This window comes from Spermophilus citellus (genome assembly GCF_964194105.1).
Source record: "Spermophilus citellus genome assembly, chromosome: 1".
Lineage (NCBI taxonomy): Eukaryota > Metazoa > Chordata > Mammalia > Rodentia > Sciuridae > Spermophilus > Spermophilus citellus.
Window position 1 is genome coordinate 182,980,830 of NC_138182.1, and position 23,054 is coordinate 183,003,883.

At 34.7% G+C, this 23,054-nt stretch overlaps 2 protein-coding genes across 5 annotated transcripts in view; one reads left to right on the plus strand and one right to left on the minus strand.

Annotated features, from left to right (window-relative positions):
• The window catches only part of LOC308657259 (sperm-associated acrosin inhibitor-like), a 52,911-nt gene extending 46,454 nt beyond the window's left edge, over nucleotides 1-6,457 (plus strand). For 3 of the 4 annotated variants that reach the window (XM_081308792.1, XM_081308794.1, XM_081308795.1), the window contains 4 exons: nucleotides 3,165-3,279; nucleotides 4,177-4,214; nucleotides 5,178-5,293; nucleotides 6,150-6,457. In XM_081308792.1, coding sequence (XP_081164918.1) covers nucleotides 3,213-3,279; nucleotides 4,177-4,214; nucleotides 5,178-5,293; nucleotides 6,150-6,195 — 267 coding nt within the window. In that variant the 5' untranslated portion in view covers nucleotides 3,165-3,212 and the 3' untranslated portion in view covers nucleotides 6,196-6,457. Of the gene's footprint in view, nucleotides 1-2,510; nucleotides 2,574-3,164; nucleotides 3,280-4,176; nucleotides 4,215-5,177; nucleotides 5,294-6,149 lie in introns of all 4 variants that reach the window. The other variant, XM_081308793.1, reaches the window with a different exon arrangement.
• FBXO38 (F-box protein 38) overlaps nucleotides 1-23,054 on the minus strand; it is a 276,681-nt gene that overhangs the window by 196,079 nt on the left and 57,548 nt on the right. The gene's annotated exons all lie outside the window — the stretch shown is intronic.

Here is a 23,054-nt window from a genome sequence, read left to right on the forward strand (position 1 = left end):
AAAATTTTAGAATGTACATTCATTACACCTCTAGTATTTATTTGTAGTTAAAGTATCCATTAGAATGTATACTTTTATAGGCACACATATAAAAGGTATTCATTTGCTTTCATAATTGTTATTATATAGGACATACATCAATACATTTTTCAGTGAATGTTAGACAATTCGCACATATGTTCATTTTACTTTTATTCAAGGTTTTTTTCTAAACTCCTATTATGCATCAGACCCTACATATAATGTTAGGGTAAATTCAGTAAGTAAAAGCAGATATCATCACCAACCTGTAGGTGTGCTCAGTGTACTGGTGAAAGTTAGTATCCATTAATGAATAAAAATTCTACCTCTGCGTGACTCCCACACAAGCTGAGTCAGCTCCCCACATCCCACATGCCAATGTAACTTAGTTCTATGAAGATCTTATTAGATACATATTAGCTCCATATTTTAGCTATAATAAAGTAAAACACTGTAGGTTTAACAATATCTAAATATTGTCATTTGGTGAGGAAATACAGTACTTTTTAATTGAAAGTTTGACTTTTTTTAGATTGAACATGGGGGAACTGAGCTTCATCCTCAGCCTTTTGTAATTTTTGAGACATGGTTTGGCTAAGTTGCTGAGACTGATTTGAATCTGAGATCCTCCTGCCTGAACTTTCCAGGTTCCTGGGATAACAGGCAACACACCACCATGTCTGGCAGATCTAAACTTTATTCTGATCATAAATTCCTTAGAGGCGCTGAATGCATTGCATATTAGATTCAAAATACTGTGAGATTTCTGAGATTTGGAAGAAATGATTTGTTCAAATTAGCTCTTTGGTACTTGAGTATCTGAATAGAAAAGGAGTAGGACTTTGTAAATTAATCAGTCTATTTGTATAAGTTTGATATGAGAATGGGCATGCTTCCTTCTAGACTTTTGATCTTGCTGGTGTAGTCTTATCTGGTTTGGAGATAAATCCCATTCATCAATGGGAGCTTTCCTCTGAAGTCCAGAAGTTTTCTCCTCAGCTAAACTCTGTGACCCTCACTTTATATCTTTTTCAGCAGAGAGGTAAATAGGCCCTTTACCTCTCCTCTTAAACATAGTCCTCACATCTCAGGTAATAGGAGGCACTACAACAAGCCTCCTCTATTCAGGACTGTCCCATAAAAAGTGGTTACACACTATTGTAATCATGTCTACAATTGTTTTCCCTATTTAATATGCACTTTCCTTTCCAGGAAACCTTTCCCATCCAATATTCTGCAACAGAAATAGTTGGCATGGGCCTCTATCATGATGCCCATGTAGACACTTGAAAGTGCGAGGATGTGTATAATATTTACTTCACTGTAATAATGGAGTGTTTTCTACACGTGTTAGATCTGGGTTTTCCAATAAATTGGCATGGAACATCACTGATATTAAAGGTTCTTTATAAATCCTGATCTTCTATGTTGCAAAAATCAGAAGGTAGGATTAGGGTGGCAATTTACCAACAATCACAGAACTTTAAATGCAATTTAAATATTTTGTTCCTAAGATCTCCCATGAATAATAAATGATAGATATTATAATTTTCATATTTACAAAAGAACTATGAATTAGAGAGTCTAAATATTGAATCACAGAATCTAAATCAAGAAAGGATGAGATTTGTACTAAGATCTTTCATCTGCCAATGCTCTTTTCACTGAGACAGACTGCTAGGGACATTAACTAAGAAGAGAATAATTTGTAATAAATGTCTCCCTTTCTTTAAAATCTTCCATTATCCTCTTAGTGCTGCTGAAGTAAAGAACACATTTTTGCCATATTTTAAGGCAATGTCCCATATGGTCTCACTCCATTCCCCAGTCTTCATCTCTCTTGCTCCAAGCATTTGCACCCTGTTTTCTGAAGATGCTTTCCTAAAGTTGGCTGCACATGAGATTCATCTGGGACCTCTCATAGCATGCCAATGCTCAGGCCTCTTTTTCTAAAGATTGATCCATTGTTTTGACAGCAGACTGATGCATCCAAAGTCTTCGAAAGTTCTCCATGACTCTAACATGCATATAGTTCTCATAAACACAAAAAACTTAGACCCAGACTAAATATCATTCTAAACTTCTTTTTCCTGATCGATTCTCTTGTCCCTTTTCAACTGGATTGCTTGAAAAGCTTTCACATACCTTCTTATCTTAGGATTTATAGCTTGCTTTCATTATTTTCTCTTTCTTCCTTGTACTTCTGGGTTCACAAGATCAAATTGTCCTCATGCCTCCTGCTGAGTGAAAATTTTTTGAGAAGTATTTGGGAGGCACCTCTCTTGACCTACTTTACTGCCTCCAGGAAAGACAACAGAATACCTTTGTGTCTTATCTGGGCTATCTGTCTCGCCCCCATGGAGCTCCTCACTCACAGGTCAATAAAAGAGACTTAGATATAAGGTATTGGTTGAGGAGGAAAAGTGAACAAGATAGTCACAACCTCCAGAGCTGTTGTCCTTAGCTCATCTTCTCTCTGTGTTAAGCAGGTTAAGAGTGAACCTAGGGAGAGAGCCCTGTAACGTGCATCATTGCTGTAAGAACTGCTCCAGGTGAGGCCTTCCTGAAATAATTCTTACTACTTTTTGAAGAAAATAACCAAGATTTGAATGTACTTTTTTTTTTTTTAATGCAACCAGTCCCTTTCTAGGCTGGTTGAAAAAAATGGAAGAGTGAGTAGTGAGTAGCTCTTTCCCTTTTGTTGGTAGTTGTTTTCTTGTGCTTTTTCTTGTATCTGTAGAGGTTTTCCATGATGACTTTTTTTTTTAAGGAAAGAATACATTGAAAATTTGTAATTTGTCTATTTATTTTATACTGGGGATTGAATTCAAAGGGTGCTTAACCACTGAACAACATCCCAAGCCCTTTTTGTTTTTTTATTTTGAGACAGGATCTTGCTAAGCTGCTCAGGGCCTTGCTAAATTACTGAGACTGGCCTTGAACTTGGGATCCTCCTGCTTTAGCCTCCCAAGGCACTGTGATTACAGAAGTGCACCACTACATCCAGCCTGTGATATCTGATGACTTGTTCAGGTGGTGGGTTTCAAAGTGAATAGTCCTCCCTACTAGAAAATCATAGCAGTTTCTTTAAAAATAAGAAACATTATGAAATCAGGCCTGTTTCTTTTTATTTGATGTGTCAGGTATCATTGTTAACAACACTCCAAAGAGTTCCTCCACAGACCTATAAAATGACTCTCTTCTCATCAAGGATCAAACTCATGTTCATCATTGTCTTGACATTTCCTCTTTATTATGGTGAGTAAATTTTCCAGTCCTGGGAGAAACACTTCAAATAGCCTAGGAAATTCTAGAAACAACTGCTGTAATCAAGATTGAATGAGTTAGTTTTATTGCAGGATATAATCCTTCAACTGGTGAGATAAACCAGTGCACTTTACAAGTGTCTCTTTAAAATCCAATTAGTGGGCTGCCTTTTCTCATTTGTCTCATTTGAGAAGTTGAAAAGAGTTGTGATTAGAATGGGCTTATAGATTTTAAGTCTTTGCTCACCTATATAACTCAAGAACTTTAAATTTATTTTTCTTTTGGGAGCTCAGATTCCACTATTGTTAATGCAATGTTCTAGGAGAAATAATACCTTGTAAGTCTAGCACTCCTGTGAATCTAATTTGTTGTTTGCCAGCTCAGAGTCCTCTAAGTCAAGGCATGGGATAAGAAGGGAGGTCATTGATATATTAATGGGCAATTTATCTTCCCAAGAGCTCAAGTTCAGCTATGAATTTCAGAATAAAGGAATTGTGATAAAGTAGATAGAATCTTGAAAGTAGAAAAGAATATTGATTTTTTCCTACTTAAGTGAACATATGCAAGATATTTTCATCCCTAAGACCAGAATGGCTCATTTAAAAATTTATTCAAGAATTGAAAAATTCAGGCATTATAATGAGGGTTGTTAATAAACAGCATAAATAATATTTTTATATGTAGAGCTGGATCAGTTTGGATCAAAATTGTCTAGATTTGCTTTATTTTGAGTTAATTTTTTAATAACTGCCACAAAATTCTCACATCTTACTTATAATACTGTTCAATTTGCATAAATTTTGTACTATAAATAGATGTGGGTACTTTTCACCAGAAACTATGTTCTTTGTTTATATTTTAACTTTTCATTTTTTGCTTTGTTTTCAGAAACTCTCTTTATAAAATCAGTAATTTACAGGCATCCGGTAAGTTATTATTCATTGGTTTGGAAGTTGAAAAAGGTAAAATCTCAATTATTTTGTAAATTGAATATTTTAACATGAAGTTTACCAAAGAGAATGAACACAGAATGAATTTTTGCAAATAAAAATATATTTTTTATTACACCACATTCAAGAAACAGAATCCATCCAACAATATTACAAATGGTCTCACATCTATACAGGATGATAAAATGAATACACTTCCCACCAAGTTCCAGTCATTGGCAGTGAGATGCTATTGTGGACATGCTTCTGAGAGAGAAAATGCTATTTGGAGTAGAATTATTTATTTGAATAAAACGAATGAAAGGCTGGACCATCCAGTTACTGATTCACTGTCAAAAATGACTTCTGTATATTCATATAATGGATTGCTACCTAACAGCAAAAATAAATCAACTACAGCTATAAATATCAGTTTATGCATGGGTCATATGATGCATAAAAAGCAAATTATACATAAGAACACACATGGCATTGTTTTCTTTGTGTAAATTAACAAAATGTCTAAAATTGAACAAGTATGTATTAATGAATACTTTCATAAAAATGAGATTTATGAACATGAGTGTATGTAGTGAATAAATACATTGATATGCAGGGAAATTGTACAGGAATTAATAAACAGAAAATTCAATTGTGTGATTTCCTCTGGGAGGGGAGGAAAGGGAGATGTAATTTGGAGGGAAAGTCCATGGACATTTTAGGATCCTGTTTAGTCAGTTTTATGGCTCTTTCTTTGTAAACGGCTTATGCACAATAGAAAATGGATAATTATTCTCTTACTTTTTACTGTACCATGTTAGTTAAATGTTTATCTTTATATTAATGTATAGAATATATTTACCCCTTATGGATGGATGAGATACATATTAAAAATGAAGAACATTTTATTCAATGGCCTATTTTTCTGGTATGCTTATGTTGTTTCTGTATATTTTATAGACAATTTGTAATTTGTATAATCAACTTTTCAACATTTGCACCAAAGAATATATTCCAGTCTGTGGATCAGATGGTCATACTTATTGCAACAAATGTATTTTCTGCATGGCCTACAAGTAAGAACATCATGGTAATTATATGCTGTAATTAATGAAGAACTAGTTATTATATTAGTAATATATGCAGAACACATAGAAAAAAACTAATGTGCTGTAAAAGACAAAGAAACACTTGTACCTATTTTTGTTTGAAATTGTCATTTCTGAAAGTGATTTTGTATTTGAGAATATAGCCATGCCGGGTATTCTGAAAACGTACAACTTAATTAGAATAGTGGCAAACTAGTAGCCAATATGACATGATTCCAAAGCCCTAAGGCTAAACAGACCTCTGCTATACATTGAAATCTGTGAAATGGACCCATTCATGAAAGAAAGGGACTCCCCCAGTGGTCAAATTTGTCCCTTGAACTCCACATGAGTTTCCAAGCCTTCTTCAGACCATAGGATATTATAAGGAACATCCACTCAAAATCCCACCCCTCTCCCCTTCTCCTAAAGGACTCAATGTGGTGATGGATTTGCTCGAATTCCCTACCTTATTTGCAGTGTTTTCTTCTGGTGTTTCACCTCGTAAAGTCTTTGTACTTATAATGCCCTAATTGCCATGTCTTTCTCAATAAGGACGATCCCTTATTCTCTGATTTCTCAGGTCTGGCCAGACTCCAAGTTTGAGGCAGGACTGAGGAAGTAGAAAATATTAGGTATCCTCACAGTTGGAGATATGCAGGGACTGGGAGCCGGTGGGGTTCAACCACTTGTAGAAGCAGAACACAGCCTCTTCATCATGTCCAGAGTCCCAGTCTTGCCCCTTCGGGAGCTCTTGGTGCACTTCCCAGGGAGATGAATGTGTTCTTTTAATTATTTATTTTTTCCCTCTCCATTCTCTTTCTCTCTCTTTCTTTTTCTACAGAAAAAGTGGCTACAAACTTAGTTTGGTACATTATGGTAAATGTTGAATTTTTGGAAGAGTTACATATTCCCATGGATTTTATTGTGGTCCCATTTTTGCAGTGAATTCTACAAGCAATTTGAATTTTTGCAGTTAGGATCTTATGCTCCTAGAAGATCAGGTGAATCTTCCCGTAGGACACAGAATACCGGACATTCAATATTCTTTCCAATTCTAAGATTCCGGCATTTTAGTATTTTATCCTCTGTGTTCAACTATTTAAATATTAATTTTCAAGTTAATATTATCTTTGATAATATGTAACCTAATGTAATTAACACCCTACTTTGCTTAATAAAATATTAAACTATCTTTATGAAAATGTCCTTTGTTCCTTTGGATAGTGGGTTAACCTAAATGCATTCTTCTGGTAATTATACATGAATAATTTTGAAGCAAAGAGTCTATTTTCAAACTATTACTTATTTGTAAAGAATATAGCTGTCTGGTATCTTCTCTGTTCTAAAAAAATGAGAATATGTTCTTTGTCGAGTCTGGAAACTTGAATTTCTAAGAAGTACCCAGATTAATGTTATAATCAGAAACTTAGGCAATACTGACTAAGACTATAAGATCTAGAATATGCCTGAGTTTGAACAGATCGTAGGATCAATACAAAAGCAATGCAAGGTTTATGAGGCTCGGGAGACATTTATTATGTTTTCCTTTCATGCTTGCAAGTTAGTGAGATGTAGTGGGGTGGCCTGGGATGATAGGCAATCATGCCTTCCTTGACTTAGGGTGTATATATGGTTTTCAAGACAGATACACCTTCATTCCCCTCCATCTTTCAGTATAAGAAACAGGAGAAAACAAAGGGCTCATTCAAAACGTGAGCTTAATGGCAGAAATACACAGTAACTATTTGAAGACAGAAATCTGTGACATATGCTATGCCACACAAGATAGGCTTCTCAATAAATATTTTCACATCTAAAGAGTGAACTATGTGATGGCAATATCATAAAACAATTCTAGTATTTTTTTACATTTTAATGTTTTATTAGTGCATTATACCTGTATATAATATTGGGATTTATTTTTACATTTTCATACATGCATGGAATACAATTTCCTGCACTTCAGTCTCCAATGCTTCCTCTTTCCCTCTCCTTCTTTCTCCTTTGGTTCTCCTTCCTCTAGTCTACAGGTCTTCCTTGTATTCATTTATACTTTTTAAAATTAGTGCTTTATAGATATACATAAATGTAAAATTCACTGTGCTGTACTTATATATCAGATAGCATAATTTGATTAGTTATATTCTACCATTATTCTCTATTCCCAATCCTTCTCCCTCCCTTTCAATCATCTTCCTCTGCTCCACTGATCTCCCTTCTATTTTTGTGAATCCTCCCTTTTCTCTGCTGTATCAATCTAAAACAATTTTAAGGAATGTATCCATTAAAATACTAATTTGTAGAGCTACATTATAAACAGTTATTCAGCCAGTCATATGGCCTTCTTTCCAGAAGACTTGCATAAAAATTATGTCAGTGAATACTGAATATTTATTTAGATGTTTCTTTTCTATCTTACATACGATGTAAGGGTCTGCTGTATGTCAGGCACTATGCCATGTATTTTTCTTATGATACTATGTCATTTAATTTTTTAGTTGGGTTTGCAACTCATTTCTGACCAACACCAAGGGGAAAAATGTATTATTATTTCCTTGAGAAACTTGTTTGTTTTGGATATTTAGATATGCACTCTACCTCAAGTTCATTTTTAGTTTTGGTTGTGGTATGATCAAGATTCTAAATTGTTATCCTCTACACAGACATCTAATTATTCCAGTTCTACTTCTTTTTTTTTTTTACTGATTGCCTGAGAAAAGTATTCAAAAAAGTATCCAATTTAGTGTTCCAGAATAAAATAGATCAAGACAGTCTGGTTATACTAATAAAATGAAGAAGACATAATTTCGCCAAACTACATTTCTACAGAAATAGAGGTAGTATTTTGAATTATAATTCTTATATCTAATGATGATGCCTGTAATGTAGGAAAAATTAATACTCGTTTGTTGTCTTTCAAAAATGCTAAAAGAGCAATTCCTATAACTACTTCCTGCTTTCCCCTGAATAGGGAAAGATAACTGCCTATCACAGAGCCTTTACAGTGTTGACAGCGTTGGACTGGATCTATCCTATGCCATCTGTTATTTTATTTTGTCCTCATTAAATAATAAGATCAGTACAAAAAACTTCTGCCATAAGAAGTTTTCAAAATACTTGGAGAGGTCAGGACTGAAAAGGATATGAAAAGAATACATAGTAATGGAAACTATGACATTGCTAAAAGAAATTGACACATATACATCCACATATATGGTCAACTAATCTTTGAGAAGAGTGTTAAGAATAGACAATAGGAAAAGGAAAACCTCTTTTATAAATCATGTTCATAATTGCCCAATAGGTATACAGTGGAACTATCAGTTGTATTTTACTTAGAGACAGGGTCTCACTGAGATGCTTAGCACCTTGCTTTTGCTGAGGCTGACTTTGAACTCAGCAGGAGGATCTTGAGTTCAAAGTCAGCTTCACCAAAACTACTGAGATTACAGGTGTGCACCAACCCTCCCGGCCTGAGGGTTGATTCTTGGTGTTTCCTATTCTGGGGATTTGGATGAATACGTAATGAAATGTATTCACATTTGATTATCACCCAGAAAAAATTTCACTGCCCTTAATATTCTTGGTGCTAGACCCATTTCTCCTCACCCCAGCCACCACTGATCATTTTTATTCTCTTTTTAGTTTTACCTTTTCCAGAATGTCATATAGTGGGAAGCATGCAGCAGGTAGCATAGCCTTCCCAGAATGGCTTCTTTTATTTTATCATATGAATCTGTTTTCTTCACATTTTTCATGGCTTGGTAGCTCATTTTTTTTATAGTGCTCCATTATATTCCATTGTCTAGATATACTCCTCATATTTATGTATTGCTGAGGACAGAATGTTTGAATTCCTTCAAAATTAATTTATCAAAACCAAATATCCAATGTGATGGAATTTCAAGGAGGGACTTTGGGAACTGATTAGATCATGAAGGAGGAACCCTCAAATAGGAATATTAACTTTATAAAAGACCCCAGAGAGTGCCTTGTGCCTTTCACCATCTGAGGTCACAGGAAGAAGACAACAATCAATGAACCAGAAAATGAACTCTCGCTAGTCACAAACTAGGCTGACAATTTGATCTTGGATTGCTCAGAATTCAGAATAGTGAGAAATAAATTCTTACTGTTTATAAGCCACACAGTCTATAGTTATTTTTATAGCAGCCTAAATTAATTAAAATATTCATTCACCTACTGAAGAATATCTTGATAGTTTCTGGTTTCAGTGATTATGAATAAAATTGTTACAAATATCCATGTATAAGTTTTTGTTTGGACAAAAGCTTTTAGCTCTTCTTGAATGAGTGCAATTTCTGGATAAGATAGGGGAAAATTGTTTAGACTTGTAAAACCCACCAGATTGCCTTGCAAAATGGCTATATTATTCTGCATTTCCACCAGCAATGAGTGAGCGTTTGGGTTACTCCACATTCTCACCAGCATTTGGTGTTGTCATTATTCTGGATTTTGGTCATTTAAATAGATGTGAAATAATAAAGAATTGTTTTAAATTGAATTTCCTCAGAAACATATGATATGAAACATATTTTATATGCTTATTTATCATCTGTACATCTTGGTAAAGTGTCTATTAAAGTCCTTGGCCTTTGTTTTAAACAAGTTGTTTTCTTATTGTTGATGTTTAAAATATGTATTTTAAAAACACTTTTTCCCATTTGTGAGTTCTCATTCTCTGGACATTATCCTTTGTAAATCATTTCTGAGTTTCAATGTATTAGTTCTTTCTTTCGTGGATTGTGTATTTGGTATTGTATATAAAAAGTGATTGCCAAAACCAAGGGCAACCATGTTTTCTCTTATGTTATTTTCCAGGAATTTTATAGTTCTGCATTGTATGCTTAGGCTTATGATGAATTTTGAGTGGCCTTTTTTTTTCTAAAACTGTAAGGTCTACATCTAGATTAAATTTTTTCTTTTCTTTTTTTTTTTTTTTTATGTACGGATGCTCAGCTGTTAAAGCATTGTTGTAATGTCTTTGTTTCCTTGTCAAAGACCAGGTGATTATATTTATGAGAATCTATTCTGGATTTCTGTTCTACTCCATTGAGTTATCTGTCCATTATTTTTCCAGTGCCATAATTGTCTTGATTATTGTGGTTTTATACTAAGTTTTGAAGTGGGGTAGTGTCAGGAATCCAAGTTTGCTCTTTCCTTCAATATTGTGTTGGCTACTCTGGGTCTTTTACCTTCCCAGAATACACATTAGCATCAATTTGTTGGTCTCTAACAAATAACTTGCTGTCATTTTCACTAGATTGCATTGAATCTACAGGTCAATTTAGACAGAAATGACATTGTGACAATATTGAGTCTTCTTATATATGGACATGGAATACCTCTCCATTTTATTTAGTTCCTATTTTATTTCTTTCATTAGAGTTTTATCATTTTCCCAGTATAGATTTTGATCATATTTTGTTAGATTTATTCCTAAGTATTTAATTTGGTGGGTACTAGCATAAATGGCGGCATTTTTAAATTTCAAATTCCATTTGTTCTTTGTAGGCATATAGGAAAGGGATTAAATCCTGTATCTTAAGTGTGTATTTTGTAATTTGTTTGTAATTTCTTATTAATTTCACGAGTTTTTAGGCAATTCTCTTGTATTTTCTATGTAGACATTCCTGTCATCTAAGAACATTTTTTCTCCTTCCTTCCCAATCAGTTTACATCTATTCACATTTCTTGTCTTATAGTATTAGTTAATACTGCCAGTTTCATATCAAAAAGGAGTAGAGAGAAGGCATCTTTGTTTTGTTCCTGATAGTGGCAAAGCTTCTGGTTTATTTTCACTAAATATAATGTTAGTAATAAGGGTTTTTTAGAATTCTTTTATGAAGTTGTGGAAATTCCCCTAATTTCCTAGTTTAATGAGAAGTTTTATCATGAATGGGTATTGGATTTTGGGAAATCCTTTCCCTGAAACTATTGATATGATCATCTAATTAATTTTATTCTTTAATAAGAATTTATTAACTAAAACAGATTGAGACAGTATATTTAAATGAACCATGAGACTCAAAAACATCTAGTTTGTAAATTACAAAATCAATACATAATGGAAAATACAGTAATGTTTAAAAATGTAAGGTTAATTATTTTTGCTCATTTCCTCTACTGGATTCTCAGAGGGAATGATGCACACATTTAGGAATTCTTTAGTCATAGCAAGGTCATTTTAATTTGATATATTATTCCATATCAAAATGTTGTTGCTCTAATTTCTTATAGAAGTATTGAAGAAATTAGGTCTCATGAAGTTCTCCAGGCTAGACTTGAACTTATGATCCTCCTGTTTCATCTTTCTGAGTAGCTGGGAATGCAGGCTTGTGCCACTAAGACTGGCTGTAGTTGTCTTTTCTTGTATTTTTCTGATAAAATGACATTGGCCTAATAAAATAAGTTTGGGAGTATTTTCTGTGCTTTCTCTTCTAGAGAGAATTGATTGATTCATAGAGTTGATAAAATTTCTTCTTTGAAAGTTTGGGGAAATTCAACCTGGACCTGATTGTTTCTCTTTAGGAGGGTTATTAATTATTGGTTCAATTTATTTTAAGACAAAAGCCATTTAGATTGTCTATTTCTTCCTGTGTGAGTATTGGTATATTGTCCATTTCATCTAAGTTATCAAATTTATGGGCACAGTGTTATTCATAGTATTCTTTGGTTATTCTTGTAATGTCTATGGGTTCTTAAGTGATATTCTATCTTTCATTTCTGATATTAATGATTTTTGTTTTCTCTTTTTTCCTAGTTAGTCTGCATAGAGGTTTATGTATTTTTATTGATTTTGTGAAGAAACATCTTTTGGTTTCACAGATTTTCTATTTTAATTTATTGTTTTCAAATTTACTTATTTATTTGTAATACTCATTTCTTTTCTTCAGATTAATTTGGATTTAGTTTGAACCTTTTTCTGTTTTCCAAAGCTAAAACCTTATATTATTCATTCTAAGAATTCTTACCTTTCTAACATATGCATTCAGTGCTATAAATTTTCCTAAGCACTGTTTTTATTAAAACCCATAAATTTTGAAAAGTTGTGTTTTCATCCGAGTCTTGCCCAAAATATTTTAAAATTTCTCTTGCTATTTTTAGCAATGTTTTGATTGACTCAAAGCATTTATCAAGTCTTTTATTCCTTCTTTGATCCTTGTGTGGTATTTAGAAATGTATCATTCAATCTCCAAGCATTCAAGGATTCTCCAGCTATCTTAAGTTACTGATTACCAATTCTATTTCACTGTGGTCTAAAAGTAGAGATGGTATGATTTCTAGTCCTTTAATTTTTTTGAGGTATGTTTTATGGCCCAGCATGTGGTCTGTCATTATGAGTGTTTCACATGAGCTTGAGAAGAATGTCTCTTCTTTTGTTGGGTGAAGTAGTCTACAGATGTCAACTTTACTGAGTAATAGTGCTGTTGAGTTCATCAATGTTCTTGCTGATTTTCTGTCTTCTGAATTTGTCTACTCTGATAGAAGAGTGTCAAAGTTTCCAATTATAATATTGGGTTTATCTAATTTTCCTTGCAGTTTTGTTAGATTTTGCCTTATATATTTTGACATTTTATTGTTAGGAATATATATATACAAGATTGTCATTTCTCCTAGCAGTATTGACTCCTTTATCATTATGTAATGCCCCTATTAATCTCTGGCAACTTTTCTTGCTCTAAAGTTTGTTCTGTCTGCTGCCAACTTAGCTACTTCTACTTTCTTTTGATTAGTGCTAGCAAAGTATGTGTTGCTCAATCCATTTACTTTTTTAAATTATTTTTTGTTTTAATTAGTTATATATGACAGTAGAATTCATTTATGCATTTTGATATATCATACATAGGTGGGATATAATTCTCATTTTTCTGAGTATACATGTTGTTGATTGCTAGGAGCTACAAGCAGATAAATGATGCATGGCACCTTTGCTTGTAAAGTGAAGCCAGCTAGCCACTGAGATGATATGATTATGTTAAGATGTACATTCATATGCAAATTGGGCTCCTGCTGTTCACCTTGGCCTGCTACCAGACTCAAGTTACGGGACTCCTGGAGAGTTCCCATTGGTTGGGGAAGGATAGTAGGAGGAAATTCCGGGGGAGGTCCGGGCCCCCTGGTTCCGGGGGAACGCGCGGTTCAGGCAGACGCCAGCGTGGGGAGGACCGGGTTTGGCTTGCCGGTGCCTACGGAGTATTGGTGGCTTTTTCAAAAATAAAGTTTTGTTCCTGCTTGAGTGGCTCGTGATTCTGTGCCCAGCCAAGACTGCGGCAGTTGATCAATCAATTTAATTTTAATCTATATATGTCCTTAAAGTAGACAATAGGTACTTGGATCTTTTTTTTTTTTATATTGTCTAATTACCTTGATTTCTTTTTTTAAAAAATTATTGGTGCATATGTGGGTTTCATTGTGTCATATTTGAATATTCATATAATATAATGAGATGAATTTTACTCCCCAGCACCTATCCTTATTCTCCTCTCCTCCCTCCCTCTGACATGCTTGCTCTCCTCTAAGAGTATTCTTTCTGCCTTCATAATGTCTGTCCTGTTGTTGTTGTTGTTGTTTGGTACCAGGGATTAAACTCGGGCACTGGGCTACGGAGCCACATCCCCAGTCCTATTTTGTATTTTATTTAGAGACAGGGTTTTCTCGAGTCACTGGGATTATAGGCATGCGCCACTGAGCCTGTAGTCTGTTTTCTTTTTGATTGATTCCATTAACCTCTTCCCTTTAATTGACATGTTCCGAACATTAGCAAGCAAAATGATTAGTGATACAGTTGAGTTAATATCTGTCACATGTTCTCTTCCATTCTTTTACTACTTTTTCAGATTTTGAGTATGTCTTTTATATTATTCTGTTTTCTCTATATAGCATATCATTTATTCTTTTATGATTTTTCCCAAATTAATCTCAACTTGTGAAAAATAACTTCATGGGTTGCTTTTCAAAAATATGTACTATTTTGCTTTTTCACTTTTATAGTTGAGATCTTTGCATGAATTATTCAAATACAAATAAATTAATCACTGTTTAATAAATCATCTGCTCTAATTGTGGACTTCTATTCAATTCCTTACAGATGATTTGATTCTGAAATTAAGGAGACATCTTAAGTGTAAGGAAAATAACTAGTTGCCAGGGATATCAATGAGCAACTCCTTTACACAAATGAGACCCTGACTTTAGAGAACTCAGAGGAGACCAACATCAACTAAGACTGCCAAGGAATACCAGATCTGGAGGAAATCATTTCTACTCATGCTTTATATTTAACAAATATGGAACATGGTTTCCCCAAAACTCATCTGTGGACTACAATAACAGCTTTCCTTTATAGTCTATAGGCTCTTTCCCTTCCATTTATCTCTGCACCAACACTTTTTATCTTTTGGTAGAAAGTTGGATGATCTTTCTCTTTTTTTGACAGGGGAAGTGGGGTATGGGGATTGAACTCAGTGGCACTCCACCATGGAGTCACATCCCCAGCCCTATTTTGTATTTTATTTAGAGACAGGGTCTCACTGAGATGCTTAGCACCTTTCGGATGCTGAGGCTGGCTTTGAACTCAGGACCCTCCTGCCTCAGTCTCCAGAGCCGCTGGGATTACAGGCGTGCACTACTGCATCCAGGTTTATCTTTCTTTTTATTCTCATGTGGGACACAATCAATCCATGCCCAGTTGGTGAGGAACATTCCAGGAAGCCTCTCAATACAGAAATTCCCCCACAGGAGCTGGTTATTTACCTCAGTATTCTTTCTGTAACTGCAAAAGTATTCAGCACTCACCTTTCTTCCCATAAGAAAGGATTTGAGCATCACACCCTAACCTTTAGAAACAACGTTCCGCTAAAAATTGTCCCTGATCCCAGTTTAGCTTTGTTGTCTCCTGGTGGTTAAGATAATCACATCACTTTGGTCTCTCTGAGACATGAGGTATATTAGAAAATTCAGTCATGTTTAAAAGTTTATTAAACTTCCACCTACAGTTTAGTCTCCAAAGACAAAACAAAATAACAACAACAACTTGCATTATACAGCATTCGGGGACAGGCCCACCATGCATTTTAGCTGGTATTTTACATGCTTATGTTCAATCCAGGTAGCTCATCTCTGTTACTGCTCTGAGTGGTGAATTTCTTTGCCAACACTAATGGGCGGCAGTGACTGAGAGGGCTGGGGAGTGCTCCCGGTACCTATTGCCTTTTAAACTTTTTGACATCATTTCTTCCATGACAAAATTTGAATACTACATGAATTTTGTCTTCATTTAAGCTATACTTACTAATCCACATAGCTAACATTCCTTTTTATGGTAAATTTTAAAACTTTCATAGCCTTTTAAGAAAAATTTCAAAAAGTTTATATTCATTTTTTTCATCAGTTCATACGCTGCCTCTCCTGTCTTAATCTCTGTTGATATAAAGAGAAGTTCACAGCATAGGATCTAAGTGGCTTCTGAGCAGTTTTTTTTTTTTTTTTAATGTTTGATAGGTCTACCACAAAAATCTCTGCAATCTATATAAGTAAGTAAGAGTTAGTATAAGCATAATAGTTACTTTAATAAGGAATTTTTTGTACTTACTAGATTAAAGAGCAATTTAGTGATCATGAAAATTACTAATCCCAAAGGTTCCTATCTAAATTCTGGATTTCTTCTCCAGAAGGGTTAGGAGGGGGGAGGGTAAAATTAAGATGACAAATATCTACTAAATATACAATTTAAGGGTAGATAGTTTCAATATTTTATCTATAGCATTTAAAATAAAATATAATAATAATAGAAATCATTATTCTCACATTTTAAAGAAGAATAATCAAGACTATATTATAACAAAGTTAATAAAGACTGGGGGGTTGTATTTAGATAGATCTTTGAATTGCTAGAACTCTTTCCACTAAGTCAATTCAGTGAAACATGTTGATTATGAAAATATACTCTGACTAAATATCTTCTTTACTTGAAAAACTTTCAGTATCAATTACCTATGTGATGGGATGAAATTGCTTAACATGATAATCTATACCTGGAGATGCAGGTAAAGATTTAGATGCAGCAGGTCAAGACTCTATCTGAAGCAGCTATTGGGAGACTAGTTTAAAGCTGCTCCATTTTTTACTTTCCATATTTGATCTCCACTTAATTCCTTGGTGTTCTCTTTTATTCTACAAAATAAAAAATAATAAAAAAAATAATAATAAATTGTGCTCTGGCCCAGAGTTCTCTACAGCTGGCTGGTCCTGGGACTCATCCAGGAGCTTTAAAAATATACCAGTGTTTTTAATATGTTCACTTCATTTGAAAATAGTTGTTTCATAGTTCTGGGTGGTGAGACTGAGCACTTGTAGGAATATCTCTAGTTAATGTCAAGTCCTGGTCATAACATTGTACCAGAGTCTCACTAGAAAAAAATGGTTAAACAGAATTTCTCTGTATTATTTCTTACAATTGTAAGCCTACAAAATACAAAAGAATTAAATTTTTTAAAATGCGACTGGATATGGGACTGTCATTGCATTGAAAGTTATTGAGGAGATAGGTATATGTTTAATTACAGTTAACAAAAAAAAATCTCTTCAATTCTTTTGTTCCTTCCAACTCAATTATTTGGAATGCCCCCCCCCCCACTCTCTCTCTTTAAATTTTAGGTTCCATAATCACTCTTGTCTCTTCTCTACCCCATACTTCTGTGTCATCAGATAAATTGTCCCCATACCTCCTACTGAGGGAAAATCTATTGAGATATATTTAGGAGGCACCACTCATGATCTACGTTACAACCTCCAGGGAGGACACAGGACACTTCATGTCTTATCTAGGTCAGAGCTGTTGTCCTTGTGGCCTGTCTTGTGTGAAGCAAGTCAAGTTCATAGCTGGGGAGACAGCTCTTGTATGTCATTGCTGAGAGGACTGCTGCAGGTCAGGCCTCCCAGAAACAACTATTCCTACTCTCCAAGGAAAAAAAAATTTAAATAAAATATAATTCAGTCCCTAACCCCAAGGGTTGCCAAAGCTAGCAATTTCTTATGTGTGAAAGGGAATTTGACCCAACCTTTTTCTCATATTTCTGAGGTACCTCGTTTACACATTTTATAGTTCTCATTGAATTTGAGGGATGGGCAAAAGAAAGGGGAATTCATCCAGCTACCAGGTAGAACAGTTCTTTGACCAGTAAAAAAAAAAAAAAAAAAAAAAAAAAAAAAAACAACAACAAAAACTTTCTTCCCGTGGCTCTGTATTTGTTTGTCTGTTTCAAGGGTTATAAAAGCCATTAGGATGTTTTCATTCATAGACATAATACAATATTTTTTCTTCTCTTCATGAGTTAAAACTGTTTTCATCACGTTGTTAAATTTTATTCCTTATACTAGTGAGTATATTTTCCAATTTTGGGTGAAACTCTTCACGTATCCTAGAAATAGCAGGAAATAACAACTGTCACTTAGGAATGGAGGGACTGATTATGTTGGGTTTGTAATCTCTCAGGGCAAACTAAAACAGGTGTGTTACAAATGTTTGCAAAATGGCATCAGTGAATTGCTGTTCTCATTTCCTCCATTACAGATGGAGGAAAATGGGCTGTGGACCTTGGTTCATTGAATAAAACATCAAGCTTTTTCCCCAGAAAGTATGAGTAAAAATGATTTCTTCCAGGTCTGGCATTCCTTGACAGTCTGAGCTGATGTTGCCTGCTCTCAAAGCCCTAAAGTCCTTTACGCCTTGTTTGCATAAAGGAGTTGCTCATTGATATCCCTGGCACCTGGTTATTTTCCTAACACTTATGATAACTCTTCAATTTCAGAATCAAGTCAGCTGTAAGGTATTATTAATACTGTAAGTCCATAATTAGAGCAGAGAACTGATTGATTAAACACTGATTAATTTTTATTGAAATGATTCATGCAAAGCATTGTCTTATTTAACTAACTGCACAAAAATAAAGGTGAAAAAACAAGATGTTGGGTATTATTGAAGAGCAATTCATCAAATTATTTTTCACAGACTAAAATTAATTCTGAAATTTAAAAATGTTTGATTTTTATTCTATTAATTTGGTGTTTTGCTTCTGCCATTAAATACATCACAATATTTGCATTTGCAATATAGGCAATATTTATGTATTTCTGCTACTCAGAGATAGGGTCACTTACTATCAGGGACTATGGCTTTTCTAAGACTTTGATTTTTAAAACTCTTTTCATTTGGGTGTTTTTATTTCTTTCATTTTTTGTTTTTAGAGAAATTTCCTTTACATTTACCAAAAAATCAGAAGAAAAAGGTAAGCTAATATTGATTCTTTAGGAAGTTAACAAAGGTAAACTATTTTAATACTGTAAATTTTATACAATTTTTCCAAATGATATGTGCAAATAAAAGGCTCATTCCAAAGTAAAAATCTGTAATGTCATTACATGTCTACGGCCATACCACCCTGAACGTGCCCGATCTCATCTGTAATATCATTACTTTAAGTTCAGAAATTGAATCTAATCAGCAGCCCAAAATCATGACATCACCCTGATAAGGTAAAAAAAGAAAAAGGGTGTGTGTGTATACACACACACACACACATATATATATATATATATATATATACATATATATATATATATATATATACACACACATATATACATATACTATATGGACTTAGGGTAGAGGTAACAGGAAGTTGTTATTCAATGAGTATAAATTTTCAGTTATGCAAGATGAAAAATTTTAGAGATCTGTCAAACAACATTACAACATGGGGCTTACAGTTAATACTGAATATTTATACATTTGTTAAAGGGATGGTTCTCTTGTTTGTGTAAGTTCTACAGGTATTAATGATTGATGGTCTTGAGAGTGGAATGGCTTTATTATCTCTGCAAGTAATTCTGTATGAACTTAGTTTTTTAAACCACTAGAAGTCTAGACCTCTGTTGACTTAACATTTTCAGCCTCCTGTTTTTCTTTTCAGGTTTGATTCTCTTATTTTTTTTTCCAAATTATCTGCTTGAAAAGTGTTTACATGTCTATCTTAGGATCTATAAATGCAATTTTTATCTTCTTCTTTCCCCATATTTAAGAGTTCACCAGATGAAAATTTCCCCAAGCCTCCTGCTAAGAGAAGATCTACTGATTAGTACTTAGGAGGTACCTTTACTGACCTACTTTATGGTCTTCAGAGAAGACACAGAATAGCTCTCACTGTCTTATCTGCACTGTTCCATCTGTCTTGCCCCCATCAAACTCTTCCCTCATGTGAAAATGGATGGTTGGAAAGATACTTGGTATGTTTTCAATGTTTTTAAATTTGTGAAGACTTGTTTGTGACCTACCAAGATCTATCCTGGAAAATGTCCTATGTGTGCTTGGTGTTCTATTCAGATACTTTGGGGTAGAATGTTATGTAGATGTCTGTTAGTTTCGTTTGGTCTAGTGTTGTTCAAGTCTTCTATTTCCTTTTGATCTTTTTTTTTCTGGATATTCTATCCATTATTAAAAGGTATTGAGGAAATTCCTACAGTAATTTTATTGCTGGGATAAGATTTGATTCCCTTTATTATTTCTTTTGTGTCTCTTCTATAGGCATTTTCTTTGTGAGGCTGCTATGTATTTATTTATTTTTATTGTTAAGGGGAGAAAGCCCCATTGTCTTTCATAGTACATTGTTTTTTATACTGTAAGAGTTATTAGATTTTCTTAGGTATGTGGTTTATAAATATTTTCTCCCATTCTGTGAGTTCCATGGAGTATGATCTTTGATCTCATGGAGGGCAGTTTGAATACATCAGGTTATAGCTTTTATGTGCTACATTTTACATCTTCTAGGCCAATTTGTGGTATCACAGTGAAGCTAAATGATCATCCTAATGAAAAACAGATCATCACCATCCATGTCTGAAATTGGAAGATTTGCCAGTTGTCTCATATTTTGTGTCCATCTCCCTTGCATCCAAGGGTACCTTATAGTAATCTTCCCATCTAGCCTGGGGGAAGCCAGGGCCATAAGTTACTCCCACCTATCCATTGGGTATTAGCCATCTAATTTCAAGCCTAGAGAGCCAATTACTTCCAAACCAAAGCCTGTAAAATCACAATGTGAAGTTATAATCTCATAGTGACTCTGGGATCCATCCTAACTCCTGACTGGCATTAGGCCATTTTTCATAGGTGTGGTTATGTTGTTCCCAACAGATTGGGATTTTTTGGTTTAGATGCCCTGTGATAGGTGTAAGCCATATATATTTGTCCCAAATCTAATAGTAACCATCCTTATACCTTTGACATTCAGGTGATAGTGAAAAGTGAAGTGTAGATGGTCTTAAATGTGATTTTATAGCAGCAAATATTTGAAGATTGTTTTTTTTTTTTTCTGGAGTGAAAGTTTTTCCATGACCTGGTTGTGATAAATTTTCATTTATAGGCCATAATTTAATATCAACACAAGTATCAGTTTGTAAAGAGTGTTTCTCTTCTTTCTGTTTTAACATTATAAAATTACAAATAGTGTAAATTTGATCCAGTCTTTTCCTTGTAAGGGAGATACCCATCAAGGCAGCCCAGAAGTTCTGGAAAGGGCAATAGTCCACATATCCAGGAATTATCTTTCTGTAACCGCATTGCATATTATCGAGCTCAGTCTAGAAAAAACTTAATTTCAGTGGACTTATCTAAAACAATAAAAAGGTAAAAAAGTATATAACTATTGTCTTTGTGGAAGAGATATTTTAGGTCTTCTATTGGAGTGCAGGAATATCATTCTTCCGTTTCTTGGGAAGGAGGTGTTTCTCTGGGAGTTGATCCAAGATGCCAAGATTTTACCCAACAGTGGGTGAATACAGTTCTCTTTTCCAAGCATGTTCACTGCAGAGGGTATAGATAAAATCACAAGAAAAGGTCCCTTCCAGATAAGGTCTAAATTTGAGGAAACTGAAGGTATAGCCTTGACCATAATTAGATCTCCAGGTTCATACAGAAATGGAGAACTCAGTGGCTCAGATATGGGATATCTATAGATTTTAGTTTGAAATGTGTTCAGCTTTGTGATATGAACCACCAAAATCTGCAGTTTCCTGATTTTTGAGATTATAACTTCTTAAGAATGGCCTTCCATATAAGAGCTTGAATGAACTGAACCCTAGTGTTTCTGGGGTGTTTCTAATTCTAAGTAAGGCCAAGGAGAGCATTTTGGGCCAAGGGTAGTAGTTTTTTTTTTTTTTTTTAAAGAGAGAGTGAGAGAGGAGAGAGAGTGAGAGAGAGAGAGAGAGAATTTTTAATATTTATTTTTTAGTTCTCGGCGGACACAACATCTTTGTTGGTATGTGGTGCTGAGGATCGAACCCGGGCCGCACGCATGCCAGGCGAGCGCGCTACCACTTGAGCCACATCCCCAGCCCCAAGGGTAGTAGTTTTGAGTGAGTTTTCTCAGATGTCTCTTTTCCATCTTTCCTGAGGATTGAGGTCTCCATGCATGATGGAGATGATATCTTACACCTAGGACCTTGGATATTCCTTGAGTGACAGCTGCCTTGAAAGCTGTTCCATTGTCACTCTGGAGGCTGAAAGGCAGTCCAAATCTGGGAATTATCTCCTACAATAAAACTTTTACCACTTCTCCTACCTTTTCAGTTCAGGAGGAGTAGTAAGCCTCAGTACATACAGTAAAAGTATCTACCATTTATATATATATATAAATAAATAAAATTAATATTATATATGTATATAATTAATCCCGGAGGCTTTTTGGTGGAGTGAAGTAGGATATTTCTCTGGCATGGCCCACAGGCTTATTTTGATATATTTTTTACTTCAACTATCTCTTGAGTTAATTTGAGAATGGTTTCTTCTCCTAAATGGAAAGATTGATACAAAGTGTGTAAAATCTTCCATTGAGAGTTAGCAGGTATGGATTCTTCCATCTGAATCCACCCAGAAGGTAAGATAAGGCCTGTTGTATTTCTTCTTGGATGTATTGAGGTCTTATCTCTAGGGGAGCTCTGTCCATGGTAGAGGGGCTGAGGTTGTTGGTTGGCATTAAGTCCCCTTAGCAGCCTCTTTGGCCTGTTGATCTGCTCATCTATAGCCTTCTGATAGCTCATTTATTCCATTTTTATGTCCTTGGCAGTGGATTACTGCCACCTCTTTAATCTTCATAGTTTTTTTATGGAAGCCTTCCCAGCTGCTTGAAATCCTCTCTCTTGGCAAATTGCTTTGTACATGCAGGACAGGATTAGGTAGGGTATTTAGAGTCAGTGTAAATATTAACTCTCTGCTGTTTCCCACTGAGTGCTAGACTTAGCATTATCAATTCTGCAAGATGTGCACTTGTGCCTTGGGGCAAGAATTGTGCCTCTAAAGTGTCATGTAAAGTCACCGTGGTATATTCAGCCTTACATTCTCCTAGTTCCATAAAGGCACTCCCATCCGTGTTCATGGTGAGGTCTGGATTAGGCAGGGGCAGGCTCGGAAGGTTGCCTTGGGCCGAGTAATGCATGGATAGAACTTTTTGGCAGTCATATTCAGGATTTCCCTCAGATTATTCTGGGAGGAAAGTAGCTGGGTTTACATTAGAGCAAGTTCTTATTTGAGTTATGAGTCCTTCTAGAAGTAAAGCCTGGTATATTAGAAGGTGGCTATTTGAAAGTCATAATCTTCCTTTAACATTTAAAATCTCTGGGAGATCATGAGAGATATAGACAATGAAGTCTATACCCAGGGTGGTTTTGA